Raw genomic sequence first — 13,418 nt, 5'->3', positions numbered from 1 at the left:
TCCTGAAAAGGACGTTTGGTTTCGATTTGCGTAAATTCGTTATTAGTAATTTAAGCCTTCTTTTCGGTCTTCTTGGGCAACAAAACTGCTTGGATGTTAGGCAACACACCGCCCTGGGCAATAGTGACGCCTGAAAGCAGTTTATTCAACTCCTCATCGTTGCGGATGGCCAATTGCAGATGGCGAGGGATAATTCTGGTTTTCTTGTTATCGCGGGCTGCATTACCAGCCAACTCCAAAACTTCAGCGGCCAAGTATTCCATAACAGCCGCCAAGTACACTGGAGCACCGGCACCAACACGCTCGGCATAGTTGCCTTTGCGAAGAAGACGGTGAATACGACCAACGGGGAACTGAAGGCCAGCGCGGTTCGAACGCGACTTTGCCTTTCCCTTAACTTTTCCACCTTTACCACGGCCAGACATTTCTTAAATTCTTTTTTTTTTCACTTTAACACTGCACAAACAAGTATCGAATGCCCAGCCCTCTCAACAATATGACAACTTATACTTTTTTCACTACCTACTTTTTCAGGTAAACGAGGGTGAGTTGTGCTGTTCGCAAACATGAAAACGTTGTACAAAAAAAACCTATAAATGTTAAGCAATTTGTGTGCTTCTGTCAAACATTTGTGAAGTGAGTTAAAGTGAACTTGAGTGGATAATAACAATCATGCCGCCTAAGACAAGTGGAAAGGCAGCCAAAAAGGCTGGCAAAGCCCAGAAGAATATTACCAAGAATGATAAGAAGAAGAAGCGTAAGAGGAAGGAAAGCTACGCCATCTACATTTACAAAGTGCTAAAGCAGGTCCATCCTGACACTGGAATCTCGTCAAAGGCCATGAGCATCATGAATAGCTTTGTGAACGACATTTTTGAGCGTATTGCTGCTGAAGCCTCTCGTTTGGCCCACTACAACAAACGTTCTACGATTACCAGTCGGGAAATCCAAACTGCAGTCCGTCTTCTGTTGCCCGGAGAGTTGGCCAAGCACGCTGTCAGTGAAGGAACAAAGGCAGTTACCAAGTACACTAGCTCCAAGTAAATCTTAGCTTGATGTATGCAGAACACCCAAAAGCAAAAGGCCCTTTTCAGGGCCACAAATCTTTTTTCAAAGAATATGAAATATTTCCATGCTAACAAAATTTCTGATTCTGATTCTGAATAGATTACCTTTAATTCTTATTGTATAAAACTTACTGAAGCAAATATATTTGCTTGCTATTCAAGAAAAACTATAAAATTATCGTTACTCCACAAATATCCCACTACAATTTCCTACGTTTTTATTATGATAAAGTTGGACACGTAAAAACTATTTGACGAAAACAGAAATTAACATCGAATATATTTCAAATATTGCTGCTGACTAAATAGGATCCGTTTCTTTTTATATTACTTTTAACAGCAACAAGAAAGATACAGGTAGAAAAATATTTTTTTTCTCTTGGATATATAAAATTGTAGTCCTGAAAAGGACTTTGTTTAATAGCAAATTTCATAGTTTTGAAATTTGTTCATACTCTCTCTGAAGAGTATATTTCGATGTGAAATTACTTCTTTGTTGCAGACGCAGTTTTTGCCTTTGGCTTCTTGGCAGCAGCTTTTTTTGGCGACGCAGCCGCGACAACCTTCTTAGGCTTAGCACTGGTGGTCTTAGGTTTGGGAGTTTTTGGCTTTGCTGCGCTTGACTTTGCCTTTGCTGTTGTGGGCTTGGCTTTAATAGTACCAACTTTCTTTGCATCTTTGGCCTTCGCTTTTTCAGCTTTCTTCTTGTCAACACTCTTTTTGGTCACCACAGCCTTCGACAACTTCTTATCAGCGACACCCTTTGGTTTCTTGGTAGCAGATATAGTTTTCTTTTTAGCTGCTGCTGCCGACGAAGTTACCTTCTTGGATTTCTTCTCTACAGAGGACACCTTAGGCTTAGGCTCCTTTTTGGAAGATGCAGACAACTTAAACGAACCAGATGCACCCTTGCCCTTTGTTTGAATCAACTTTCCATTCGCAACTGAATTCTTCAGGTACTTCTTAATGAATGGGGCTAGTTTTTGGGCATCGCACTTGTAAGTGGCACTGATATATTTCTTTATAGCCAAAAGGGATGAGCCACCACGTTCCTTTAAATTTTGTATCGATGCGTCCACCATCTGCTGAGTTGGTGGGTGTGTTGGAGGAGCCGTTGTTTTCTTTGCCTTCGATGCGGATGCTGGCTTTTTAGCAGCTACCTTCTTCTCAGCTGAGGCTGTTTGGGGAGTCACGGGAGACGCAGATACTGCAACAACGGAATCAGACATTTTTATTCAGCACTTCTTTACTTCTTCACTATAAAAACAAATGCAACGTTTTTGTTTAATCGAAATTTGCCAGCTGCGGCATGGCATTTTGGTCACCCGTTTCAGTGAGAATCGAGGAGGAAGGCTACGCGAGAATGTTTTTGGTATTGAACGTTCGTTACACAGAAGTTTACAATTACCATTTTATTGATTTGTCTTTTTAAACAGTTTATACATGGAATTTAAACTAAATAGTTTATTGAACATATTCCAAAATGTTTGAAAAATTGAAAAAATAAGTTTTCAGTTTGTTAAATATGATTTAACGATTTTTAATTGCCATCTAAAGTTTGACTTTGTATGATAGCAAAATAAGATATCTTGGAAAAATCGCATTTTTAATTAAATAATAATGAAAATGTTAACAAATTATGTTGACAGATAATAATTCATTAATTTTTTTGTTAAATTCAACTATTAATATGAACATTCCTTATATCTTTATCTTTTAAATGCGATTTTAACTAACCCATTTGGTGTTGAAAGCAGACTTGCATTCGAGGCAACGCAATACAAAAATGGTTTGTAAAAATAAAATCTTCTCCTTAACAATAAATATATGTTAATAAAGATAATATTAGAAGAAAAATGTTTTATTTTCTTTACTTGCATCAAACATATAGTCATTTCATATCGTAATATTATATATATAATGCGATATACACTTCTCCCTCACCAAGAAATACAGTGATAAAATATTTTTTCATCTAAGCCACTTTATTTTATTAAGAAGAATGCTAAAATGTTTAAAAACTAATATAGTTTTATCTTCAATAGGAAGTGCTTATAAAAATAAAAGGAAAATCTCAGAAAAGAAATATATTATCTTAAGTTACATCAAACGTATCACACATTAACGATACGTTCACATTCGATATTCGCTTTAAAAATACACATTTTTTTGTTAAGCAAGAAACGTTTCCCTTTAACAAAAATATATTGAGATCCTTACTCAATTACTTGACTAGGACTAGGACTAGTTAGTGACATTTGCTCTAACCTACATTTTATTATGTAAATATAAACCTATATACTCGTTTCCTTTATTTTTATATCAACTCAAATTCAAAATGATTGTCGTTTAAACGAAAATAGGAATCTCCTTGTTATAAATATTGTGGTCCTGAAAAGGACCGATTTGTTGGGTGCGATTTGTATATGTACAAGGCAGAGAGAAGAAATTTAAGCGCGCTCGCCGCGAATACGTCTGGCCAGTTGAATGTCCTTGGGCATGATTGTGACACGCTTAGCATGGATGGCACACAAGTTTGTATCTTCGAATAGGCCAACCAAATAGGCTTCGCTAGCTTCCTGGAGTGCCATCACAGCTGAGCTCTGGAAACGAAGGTCAGTCTTGAAGTCTTGAGCGATTTCACGCACTAGACGCTGGAACGGCAACTTGCGAATAAGCAATTCAGTGCTCTTCTGGTAGCGACGAATTTCACGCAGAGCAACAGTGCCAGGGCGATAGCGATGAGGTTTCTTGACACCGCCAGTAGCTGGTGCACTTTTACGTGCTGCCTTAGTGGCCAACTGCTTGCGAGGAGCCTTGCCTCCAGTTGATTTGCGAGCGGTCTGCTTTGTACGAGCCATTTTTTTCTCTCTTTCACAATTCTTACTTTACACTGTCACTGTTAAAAACACAATAATCGAGATGCTCGCTTACGCATCGCTTATATAGAAAACTGGTGGTGAGTTAGAAAGAGATAGACATATTCGTTACTCATGTTAAATGCTATGCGCTCTACTCTACAAGTTGAGAGGGTAGTGTGTGAGAGGGATGCAAGCATTTGTGTGCTCCCTCGTGTTTTCGGGTTTCTCGGTATAAATAGAAGTGGATGTAACGATGCAGACATTAGTTTGTTTCTGACATTCGTGAAGTGTTCATTAAAAAGTAAAAAGTGAAAAATGACTGGTCGTGGTAAAGGTGGCAAAGGCTTGGGTAAAGGAGGTGCAAAGCGTCATCGCAAAGTGTTGCGTGATAATATCCAGGGTATCACGAAGCCAGCTATCCGTCGTTTAGCTCGTCGTGGTGGCGTGAAGCGAATCTCTGGACTTATCTATGAAGAGACTCGTGGCGTTCTTAAGGTCTTTTTGGAAAATGTTATTCGTGATGCTGTCACATACACCGAACACGCCAAGAGGAAGACAGTCACAGCCATGGATGTTGTCTATGCGCTGAAAAGGCAAGGTCGCACACTGTACGGCTTTGGCGGTTAGGAAAGAAGAAAGTATAAAAAGCAACTTACACTCGCACCAATCGGTCCTTTTCAGGACCACCAACATGTTTCCCTAAAAGAGCTTGAAAATATAAAATTCAATATACATTTTTCGCAAACCAAATCGGTATTGGGCATATATTTAGCTGATGTTCAGTATTGGCTACGAAATGATCGAGAAATTGAATTAATTCCGTCTAGTTAAACCATTTGGTTTCGACATTTATGAAAAATTTGAAGCTATCAAAAAGAAGTATTGTGCATATTTCATATTCGAATAAGAATTCGATGTTACAGAAATCTTAGCTAAGCTGCGGTGAAAACTCGCGTGTATTTCAAGGGTACATTGCCAAATTTATAGTTTACATATCAGCAATATTAGCAATATTTCAGCTCAACATATTTGAAACCTTTGGAATATGGAACAGAAACACTAAATGACTAAATGAATGGCGATGACTGTACTTTTCTCAGCGTCTACCATCTGTAAATTTTCCCTTTATTTATTCTTATTATATACATATTATTTAGAATGTTTACGTATGAAAAAAGTCATCTCTTTTGTATAAATTGGTCGTCCTGAAAAGGACGTTTGGTTTCGATTTGCGTAAATTCGTTATTAGTAATTTAAGCCTTCTTTTCGGTCTTCTTGGGCAACAAAACTGCTTGGATGTTAGGCAACACACCGCCCTGGGCAATAGTGACGCCTGAAAGCAGTTTATTCAACTCCTCATCGTTGCGGATGGCCAATTGCAGATGGCGAGGGATAATTCTGGTTTTCTTGTTATCGCGGGCTGCATTACCAGCCAACTCCAAAACTTCAGCGGCCAAGTATTCCATAACAGCCGCCAAGTACACTGGAGCACCGGCACCAACACGCTCGGCATAGTTGCCTTTGCGAAGAAGACGGTGAATACGACCAACGGGGAACTGAAGGCCAGCGCGGTTCGAACGCGACTTTGCCTTTCCCTTAACTTTTCCACCTTTACCACGGCCAGACATTTCTTAAATTCTTTTTTTTTTCACTTTAACACTGCACAAACAAGTATCGAATGCCCAGCCCTCTCAACAATATGACAACTTATACTTTTTTCACTACCTACTTTTTCAGGTAAACGAGGGTGAGTTGTGCTGTTCGCAAACATGAAAACGTTGTACAAAAAAAACCTATAAATGTTAAGCAATTTGTGTGCTTCTGTCAAACATTTGTGAAGTGAGTTAAAGTGAACTTGAGTGGATAATAACAATCATGCCGCCTAAGACAAGTGGAAAGGCAGCCAAAAAGGCTGGCAAAGCCCAGAAGAATATTACCAAGAATGATAAGAAGAAGAAGCGTAAGAGGAAGGAAAGCTACGCCATCTACATTTACAAAGTGCTAAAGCAGGTCCATCCTGACACTGGAATCTCGTCAAAGGCCATGAGCATCATGAATAGCTTTGTGAACGACATTTTTGAGCGTATTGCTGCTGAAGCCTCTCGTTTGGCCCACTACAACAAACGTTCTACGATTACCAGTCGGGAAATCCAAACTGCAGTCCGTCTTCTGTTGCCCGGAGAGTTGGCCAAGCACGCTGTCAGTGAAGGAACAAAGGCAGTTACCAAGTACACTAGCTCCAAGTAAATCTTAGCTTGATGTATGCAGAACACCCAAAAGCAAAAGGCCCTTTTCAGGGCCACAAATCTTTTTTCAAAGAATATGAAATATTTCCATGCTAACAAAATTTCTGATTCTGATTCTGAATAGATTACCTTTAATTCTTATTGTATAAAACTTACTGAAGCAAATATATTTGCTTGCTATTCAAGAAAAACTATAAAATTATCGTTACTCCACAAATATCCCACTACAATTTCCTACGTTTTTATTATGATAAAGTTGGACACGTAAAAACTATTTGACGAAAACAGAAATTAACATCGAATATATTTCAAATATTGCTGCTGACTAAATAGGATCCGTTTCTTTTTATATTACTTTTAACAGCAACAAGAAAGATACAGGTAGAAAAATATTTTTTTCTCTTGGATATATAAAATTGTAGTCCTGAAAAGGACTTTGTTTAATAGCAAATTTCATAGTTTTGAAATTTGTTCATACTCTCTCTGAAGAGTATATTTCGATGTGAAATTACTTCTTTGTTGCAGACGCAGTTTTTGCCTTTGGCTTCTTGGCAGCAGCTTTTTTTGGCGACGCAGCCGCGACAACCTTCTTAGGCTTAGCACTGGTGGTCTTAGGTTTGGGAGTTTTTGGCTTTGCTGCGCTTGACTTTGCCTTTGCTGTTGTGGGCTTGGCTTTAATAGTACCAACTTTCTTTGCATCTTTGGCCTTCGCTTTTTCAGCTTTCTTCTTGTCAACACTCTTTTTGGTCACCACAGCCTTCGACAACTTCTTATCAGCGACACCCTTTGGTTTCTTGGTAGCAGATATAGTTTTCTTTTTAGCTGCTGCTGCCGACGAAGTTACCTTCTTGGATTTCTTCTCTACAGAGGACACTTTAGGCTTAGGCTCCTTTTTGGAAGATGCAGACAACTTAAACGAACCAGATGCACCCTTGCCCTTTGTTTGAATCAACTTTCCATTCGCAACTGAATTCTTCAGGTACTTCTTAATGAATGGGGCTAGTTTTTGGGCATCGCACTTGTAAGTGGCACTGATATATTTCTTTATAGCCAAAAGGGATGAGCCACCACGTTCCTTTAAATTTTGTATCGATGCGTCCACCATCTGCTGAGTTGGTGGGTGTGTTGGAGGAGCCGTTGTTTTCTTTGCCTTCGATGCGGATGCTGGCTTTTTAGCAGCTACCTTCTTCTCAGCTGAGGCTGTTTGGGGAGTCACGGGAGACGCAGATACTGCAACAACGGAATCAGACATTTTTATTCAGCACTTCTTTACTTCTTCACTATAAAAACAAATGCAACGTTTTTGTTTAATCGAAATTTGCCAGCTGCGGCATGGCATTTTGGTCACCCGTTTCAGTGAGAATCGAGGAGGAAGGCTACGCGAGAATGTTTTTGCTATTGAACGTTCGTTACACAGAAGTTTACAATTACCATTTTATTGATTTGTCTTTTTAAACAGTTTATACATGGAATTTAAACTAAATAGTTTATTGAACATATTCCAAAATGTTTGAAAAATTGAAAAAATAAGTTTTCAGTTTGTTAAATATGATTTAACGATTTTTAATTGCCATCTAAAGTTTGACTTTGTATGATAGCAAAATAAGATATCTTGGAAAAATCGCATTTTTAATTAAATAATAATGAAAATGTTAACAAATTATGTTGACAGATAATAATTCATTAATTTTTTTGTTAAATTCAACTATTAATATGAACATTCCTTATATCTTTATCTTTTAAATGCGATTTTAACTAACCCATTTGGTGTTGAAAGCAGACTTGCATTCGAGGCAACGCAATACAAAAATGGTTTGTAAAAATAAAATCTTCTCCTTAACAATAAATATATGTTAATAAAGATAATATTAGAAGAAAAATGTTTTATTTTCTTTACTTGCATCAAACATATAGTCATTTCATATCGTAATATTATATATATAATGCGATATACACTTCTCCCTCACCAAGAAATACAGTGATAAAATATTTTTTCATCTAAGCCACTTTATTTTATTAAGAAGAATGCTAAAATGTTTAAAAACTAATATAGTTTTATCTTCAATAGGAAGTGCTTATAAAAATAAAAGGAAAATCTCAGAAAAGAAATATATTATCTTAAGTTACATCAAACGTATCACACATTAACGATACGTTCACATTCGATATTCGCTTTAAAAATACACATTTTTTTGTTAAGCAAGAAACGTTTCCCTTTAACAAAAATATATTGAGATCCTTACTCAATTACTTGACTAGGACTAGGACTAGTTAGTGACATTTGCTCTAACCTACATTTTATTATGTAAATATAAACCTATATACTCGTTTCCTTTATTTTTATATCAACTCAAATTCAAAATGATTGTCGTTTAAACGAAAATAGGAATCTCCTTGTTATAAATATTGTGGTCCTGAAAAGGACCGATTTGTTGGGTGCGATTTGTATATGTACAAGGCAGAGAGAAGAAATTTAAGCGCGCTCGCCGCGAATACGTCTGGCCAGTTGAATGTCCTTGGGCATGATTGTGACACGCTTAGCATGGATGGCACACAAGTTTGTATCTTCGAATAGGCCAACCAAATAGGCTTCGCTAGCTTCCTGGAGTGCCATCACAGCTGAGCTCTGGAAACGAAGGTCAGTCTTGAAGTCTTGAGCGATTTCACGCACTAGACGCTGGAACGGCAACTTGCGAATAAGCAATTCAGTGCTCTTCTGGTAGCGACGAATTTCACGCAGAGCAACAGTGCCAGGGCGATAGCGATGAGGTTTCTTGACACCGCCAGTAGCTGGTGCACTTTTACGTGCTGCCTTAGTGGCCAACTGCTTGCGAGGAGCCTTGCCTCCAGTTGATTTGCGAGCGGTCTGCTTTGTACGAGCCATTTTTTTCTCTCTTTCACAATTCTTACTTTACACTGTCACTGTTAAAAACACAATAATCGAGATGCTCGCTTACGCATCGCTTATATAGAAAACTGGTGGTGAGTTAGAAAGAGATAGACATATTCGTTACTCATGTTAAATGCTATGCGCTCTACTCTACAAGTTGAGAGGGTAGTGTGTGAGAGGGATGCAAGCATTTGTGTGCTCCCTCGTGTTTTCGGGTTTCTCGGTATAAATAGAAGTGGATGTAACGATGCAGACATTAGTTTGTTTCTGACATTCGTGAAGTGTTCATTAAAAAGTAAAAAGTGAAAAATGACTGGTCGTGGTAAAGGTGGCAAAGGCTTGGGTAAAGGAGGTGCAAAGCGTCATCGCAAAGTGTTGCGTGATAATATCCAGGGTATCACGAAGCCAGCTATCCGTCGTTTAGCTCGTCGTGGTGGCGTGAAGCGAATCTCTGGACTTATCTATGAAGAGACTCGTGGCGTTCTTAAGGTCTTTTTGGAAAATGTTATTCGTGATGCTGTCACATACACCGAACACGCCAAGAGGAAGACAGTCACAGCCATGGATGTTGTCTATGCGCTGAAAAGGCAAGGTCGCACACTGTACGGCTTTGGCGGTTAGGAAAGAAGAAAGTATAAAAAGCAACTTACACTCGCACCAATCGGTCCTTTTCAGGACCACCAACATGTTTCCCTAAAAGAGCTTGAAAATATAAAATTCAATATACATTTTTCGCAAACCAAATCGGTATTGGGCATATATTTAGCTGATGTTCAGTATTGGCTACGAAATGATCGAGAAATTGAATTAATTCCGTCTAGTTAAACCATTTGGTTTCGACATTTATGAAAAATTTGAAGCTATCAAAAAGAAGTATTGTGCATATTTCATATTCGAATAAGAATTCGATGTTACAGAAATCTTAGCTAAGCTGCGGTGAAAACTCGCGTGTATTTCAAGGGTACATTGCCAAATTTATAGTTTACATATCAGCAATATTAGCAATATTTCAGCTCAACATATTTGAAACCTTTGGAATATGGAACAGAAACACTAAATGACTAAATGAATGGCGATGACTGTACTTTTCTCAGCGTCTACCATCTGTAAATTTTCCCTTTATTTATTCTTATTATATACATATTATTTAGAATGTTTACGTATGAAAAAAGTCATCTCTTTTGTATAAATTGGTCGTCCTGAAAAGGACGTTTGGTTTCGATTTGCGTAAATTCGTTATTAGTAATTTAAGCCTTCTTTTCGGTCTTCTTGGGCAACAAAACTGCTTGGATGTTAGGCAACACACCGCCCTGGGCAATAGTGACGCCTGAAAGCAGTTTATTCAACTCCTCATCGTTGCGGATGGCCAATTGCAGATGGCGAGGGATAATTCTGGTTTTCTTGTTATCGCGGGCTGCATTACCAGCCAACTCCAAAACTTCAGCGGCCAAGTATTCCATAACAGCCGCCAAGTACACTGGAGCACCGGCACCAACACGCTCGGCATAGTTGCCTTTGCGAAGAAGACGGTGAATACGACCAACGGGGAACTGAAGGCCAGCGCGGTTCGAACGCGACTTTGCCTTTCCCTTAACTTTTCCACCTTTACCACGGCCAGACATTTCTTAAATTCTTTTTTTTTTCACTTTAACACTGCACAAACAAGTATCGAATGCCCAGCCCTCTCAACAATATGACAACTTATACTTTTTTCACTACCTACTTTTTCAGGTAAACGAGGGTGAGTTGTGCTGTTCGCAAACATGAAAACGTTGTACAAAAAAAACCTATAAATGTTAAGCAATTTGTGTGCTTCTGTCAAACATTTGTGAAGTGAGTTAAAGTGAACTTGAGTGGATAATAACAATCATGCCGCCTAAGACAAGTGGAAAGGCAGCCAAAAAGGCTGGCAAAGCCCAGAAGAATATTACCAAGAATGATAAGAAGAAGAAGCGTAAGAGGAAGGAAAGCTACGCCATCTACATTTACAAAGTGCTAAAGCAGGTCCATCCTGACACTGGAATCTCGTCAAAGGCCATGAGCATCATGAATAGCTTTGTGAACGACATTTTTGAGCGTATTGCTGCTGAAGCCTCTCGTTTGGCCCACTACAACAAACGTTCTACGATTACCAGTCGGGAAATCCAAACTGCAGTCCGTCTTCTGTTGCCCGGAGAGTTGGCCAAGCACGCTGTCAGTGAAGGAACAAAGGCAGTTACCAAGTACACTAGCTCCAAGTAAATCTTAGCTTGATGTATGCAGAACACCCAAAAGCAAAAGGCCCTTTTCAGGGCCACAAATCTTTTTTCAAAGAATATGAAATATTTCCATGCTAACAAAATTTCTGATTCTGATTCTGAATAGATTACCTTTAATTCTTATTGTATAAAACTTACTGAAGCAAATATATTTGCTTGCTATTCAAGAAAAACTATAAAATTATCGTTACTCCACAAATATCCCACTACAATTTCCTACGTTTTTATTATGATAAAGTTGGACACGTAAAAACTATTTGACGAAAACAGAAATTAACATCGAATATATTTCAAATATTGCTGCTGACTAAATAGGATCCGTTTCTTTTTATATTACTTTTAACAGCAACAAGAAAGATACAGGTAGAAAAATATTTTTTTTCTCTTGGATATATAAAATTGTAGTCCTGAAAAGGACTTTGTTTAATAGCAAATTTCATAGTTTTGAAATTTGTTCATACTCTCTCTGAAGAGTATATTTCGATGTGAAATTACTTCTTTGTTGCAGACGCAGTTTTTGCCTTTGGCTTCTTGGCAGCAGCTTTTTTTGGCGACGCAGCCGCGACAACCTTCTTAGGCTTAGCACTGGTGGTCTTAGGTTTGGGAGTTTTTGGCTTTGCTGCGCTTGACTTTGCCTTTGCTGTTGTGGGCTTGGCTTTAATAGTACCAACTTTCTTTGCATCTTTGGCCTTCGCTTTTTCAGCTTTCTTCTTGTCAACACTCTTTTTGGTCACCACAGCCTTCGACAACTTCTTATCAGCGACACCCTTTGGTTTCTTGGTAGCAGATATAGTTTTCTTTTTAGCTGCTGCTGCCGACGAAGTTACCTTCTTGGATTTCTTCTCTACAGAGGACACCTTAGGCTTAGGCTCCTTTTTGGAAGATGCAGACAACTTAAACGAACCAGATGCACCCTTGCCCTTTGTTTGAATCAACTTTCCATTCGCAACTGAATTCTTCAGGTACTTCTTAATGAATGGGGCTAGTTTTTGGGCATCGCACTTGTAAGTGGCACTGATATATTTCTTTATAGCCAAAAGGGATGAGCCACCACGTTCCTTTAAATTTTGTATCGATGCGTCCACCATCTGCTGAGTTGGTGGGTGTGTTGGAGGAGCCGTTGTTTTCTTTGCCTTCGATGCGGATGCTGGCTTTTTAGCAGCTACCTTCTTCTCAGCTGAGGCTGTTTGGGGAGTCACGGGAGACGCAGATACTGCAACAACGGAATCAGACATTTTTATTCAGCACTTCTTTACTTCTTCACTATAAAAACAAATGCAACGTTTTTGTTTAATCGAAATTTGCCAGCTGCGGCATGGCATTTTGGTCACCCGTTTCAGTGAGAATCGAGGAGGAAGGCTACGCGAGAATGTTTTTGCTATTGAACGTTCGTTACACAGAAGTTTACAATTACCATTTTATTGATTTGTCTTTTTAAACAGTTTATACATGGAATTTAAACTAAATAGTTTATTGAACATATTCCAAAATGTTTGAAAAATTGAAAAAATAAGTTTTCAGTTTGTTAAATATGATTTAACGATTTTTAATTGCCATCTAAAGTTTGACTTTGTATGATAGCAAAATAAGATATCTTGGAAAAATCGCATTTTTAATTAAATAATAATGAAAATGTTAACAAATTATGTTGACAGATAATAATTCATTAATTTTTTTGTTAAATTCAACTATTAATATGAACATTCCTTATATCTTTATCTTTTAAATGCGATTTTAACTAACCCATTTGGTGTTGAAAGCAGACTTGCATTCGAGGCAACGCAATACAAAAATGGTTTGTAAAAATAAAATCTTCTCCTTAACAATAAATATATGTTAATAAAGATAATATTAGAAGAAAAATGTTTTATTTTCTTTACTTGCATCAAACATATAGTCATTTCATATCGTAATATTATATATATAATGCGATATACACTTCTCCCTCACCAAGAAATACAGTGATAAAATATTTTTTCATCTAAGCCACTTTATTTTATTAAGAAGAATGCTAAAATGTTTAAAAACTAATATAGTTTTATCTTCAATAGGAAGTGCTTATAAAAATAAAAGGAAAATCTCAGAAAAGAAATATA

The 13,418-nt window shown here is 37.8% G+C and overlaps 12 protein-coding genes across 12 annotated transcripts; 5 read left to right on the top strand and 7 right to left on the bottom strand.

Moving 5' to 3' along the window:
* Nucleotides 1-2: 2 nt before the first annotated feature.
* Nucleotides 3-464, bottom strand: LOC115483252 (histone H2A). Its single transcript, XM_030224597.1, has one exon. The coding sequence runs from the start codon at nt 423-425 to the stop codon at nt 51-53; it is 375 nt and encodes a 124-aa protein (XP_030080457.1). The 5' UTR covers nt 426-464; the 3' UTR covers nt 3-50.
* Nucleotides 465-642: 178 nt separating this feature from the next.
* On the top strand, nt 643-1,095 carry LOC115483257 (histone H2B). The gene has a single exon (XM_030224602.1). The coding sequence runs from the start codon at nt 673-675 to the stop codon at nt 1,042-1,044; it is 372 nt and encodes a 123-aa protein (XP_030080462.1). The 5' UTR covers nt 643-672; the 3' UTR covers nt 1,045-1,095.
* Nucleotides 1,096-1,546: 451 nt separating this feature from the next.
* Nucleotides 1,547-2,354, bottom strand: LOC115483246 (histone H1-like). The gene has a single exon (XM_030224591.1). It carries the CDS (start codon nt 2,294-2,296, stop codon nt 1,553-1,555), a length of 744 nt encoding a protein of 247 aa, XP_030080451.1. The 5' UTR covers nt 2,297-2,354; the 3' UTR covers nt 1,547-1,552.
* A 1,104-nt stretch (nt 2,355-3,458) lies between these two features.
* On the bottom strand, nt 3,459-9,128 carry LOC115483236. Its single transcript, XM_030224581.1, has 4 exons — nt 8,650-9,128; nt 6,859-7,404; nt 5,241-5,447; nt 3,459-3,945 (listed from the first exon to the last, which is right to left on the bottom strand). Exons 1-4 carry the CDS (start codon nt 9,056-9,058, stop codon nt 3,518-3,520), a joined length of 1,590 nt encoding a protein of 529 aa, XP_030080441.1. The 5' UTR covers nt 9,059-9,128; the 3' UTR covers nt 3,459-3,517.
* On the top strand, nt 4,180-4,610 carry LOC115483263 (histone H4). Its single transcript, XM_030224608.1, has one exon. The coding sequence runs from the start codon at nt 4,244-4,246 to the stop codon at nt 4,553-4,555; it is 312 nt and encodes a 103-aa protein (XP_030080468.1). The 5' UTR covers nt 4,180-4,243; the 3' UTR covers nt 4,556-4,610.
* Nucleotides 5,134-5,595, bottom strand: LOC115483251 (histone H2A). Its single transcript, XM_030224596.1, has one exon. It carries the CDS (start codon nt 5,554-5,556, stop codon nt 5,182-5,184), a length of 375 nt encoding a protein of 124 aa, XP_030080456.1. The 5' UTR covers nt 5,557-5,595; the 3' UTR covers nt 5,134-5,181.
* On the top strand, nt 5,774-6,226 carry LOC115483255 (histone H2B). Its single transcript, XM_030224600.1, has one exon. The coding sequence runs from the start codon at nt 5,804-5,806 to the stop codon at nt 6,173-6,175; it is 372 nt and encodes a 123-aa protein (XP_030080460.1). The 5' UTR covers nt 5,774-5,803; the 3' UTR covers nt 6,176-6,226.
* LOC115483247 (histone H1-like) lies at nt 6,677-7,484 on the bottom strand. The gene has a single exon (XM_030224592.1). It carries the CDS (start codon nt 7,424-7,426, stop codon nt 6,683-6,685), a length of 744 nt encoding a protein of 247 aa, XP_030080452.1. The 5' UTR covers nt 7,427-7,484; the 3' UTR covers nt 6,677-6,682.
* Nucleotides 9,129-9,309: 181 nt separating the features above from the next.
* Nucleotides 9,310-9,740, top strand: LOC115483262 (histone H4). The gene has a single exon (XM_030224607.1). It carries the CDS (start codon nt 9,374-9,376, stop codon nt 9,683-9,685), a length of 312 nt encoding a protein of 103 aa, XP_030080467.1. The 5' UTR covers nt 9,310-9,373; the 3' UTR covers nt 9,686-9,740.
* Nucleotides 9,741-10,263: 523 nt separating this feature from the next.
* LOC115483250 (histone H2A) lies at nt 10,264-10,725 on the bottom strand. The gene has a single exon (XM_030224595.1). The coding sequence runs from the start codon at nt 10,684-10,686 to the stop codon at nt 10,312-10,314; it is 375 nt and encodes a 124-aa protein (XP_030080455.1). The 5' UTR covers nt 10,687-10,725; the 3' UTR covers nt 10,264-10,311.
* A 178-nt stretch (nt 10,726-10,903) lies between these two features.
* On the top strand, nt 10,904-11,356 carry LOC115483259 (histone H2B). The gene has a single exon (XM_030224604.1). It carries the CDS (start codon nt 10,934-10,936, stop codon nt 11,303-11,305), a length of 372 nt encoding a protein of 123 aa, XP_030080464.1. The 5' UTR covers nt 10,904-10,933; the 3' UTR covers nt 11,306-11,356.
* Nucleotides 11,357-11,807: 451 nt separating this feature from the next.
* Nucleotides 11,808-12,615, bottom strand: LOC115483245 (histone H1-like). The gene has a single exon (XM_030224589.1). The coding sequence runs from the start codon at nt 12,555-12,557 to the stop codon at nt 11,814-11,816; it is 744 nt and encodes a 247-aa protein (XP_030080449.1). The 5' UTR covers nt 12,558-12,615; the 3' UTR covers nt 11,808-11,813.
* Nucleotides 12,616-13,418: the final 803 nt, after the last annotated feature.

The sequence above is a fragment of the Drosophila hydei genome, unplaced genomic scaffold (assembly GCF_003285905.1).
Source record: "Drosophila hydei strain 15085-1641.00,03,60 unplaced genomic scaffold, DhydRS2 tig00008115-arrow-arrow-pilon, whole genome shotgun sequence".
In the NCBI taxonomy this organism is placed as follows: domain Eukaryota; kingdom Metazoa; phylum Arthropoda; class Insecta; order Diptera; family Drosophilidae; genus Drosophila; species Drosophila hydei.
The sequence above is the reverse complement of the archived record's forward strand: the minus strand, read 5'-3'. Positions and strand labels throughout refer to the sequence as shown.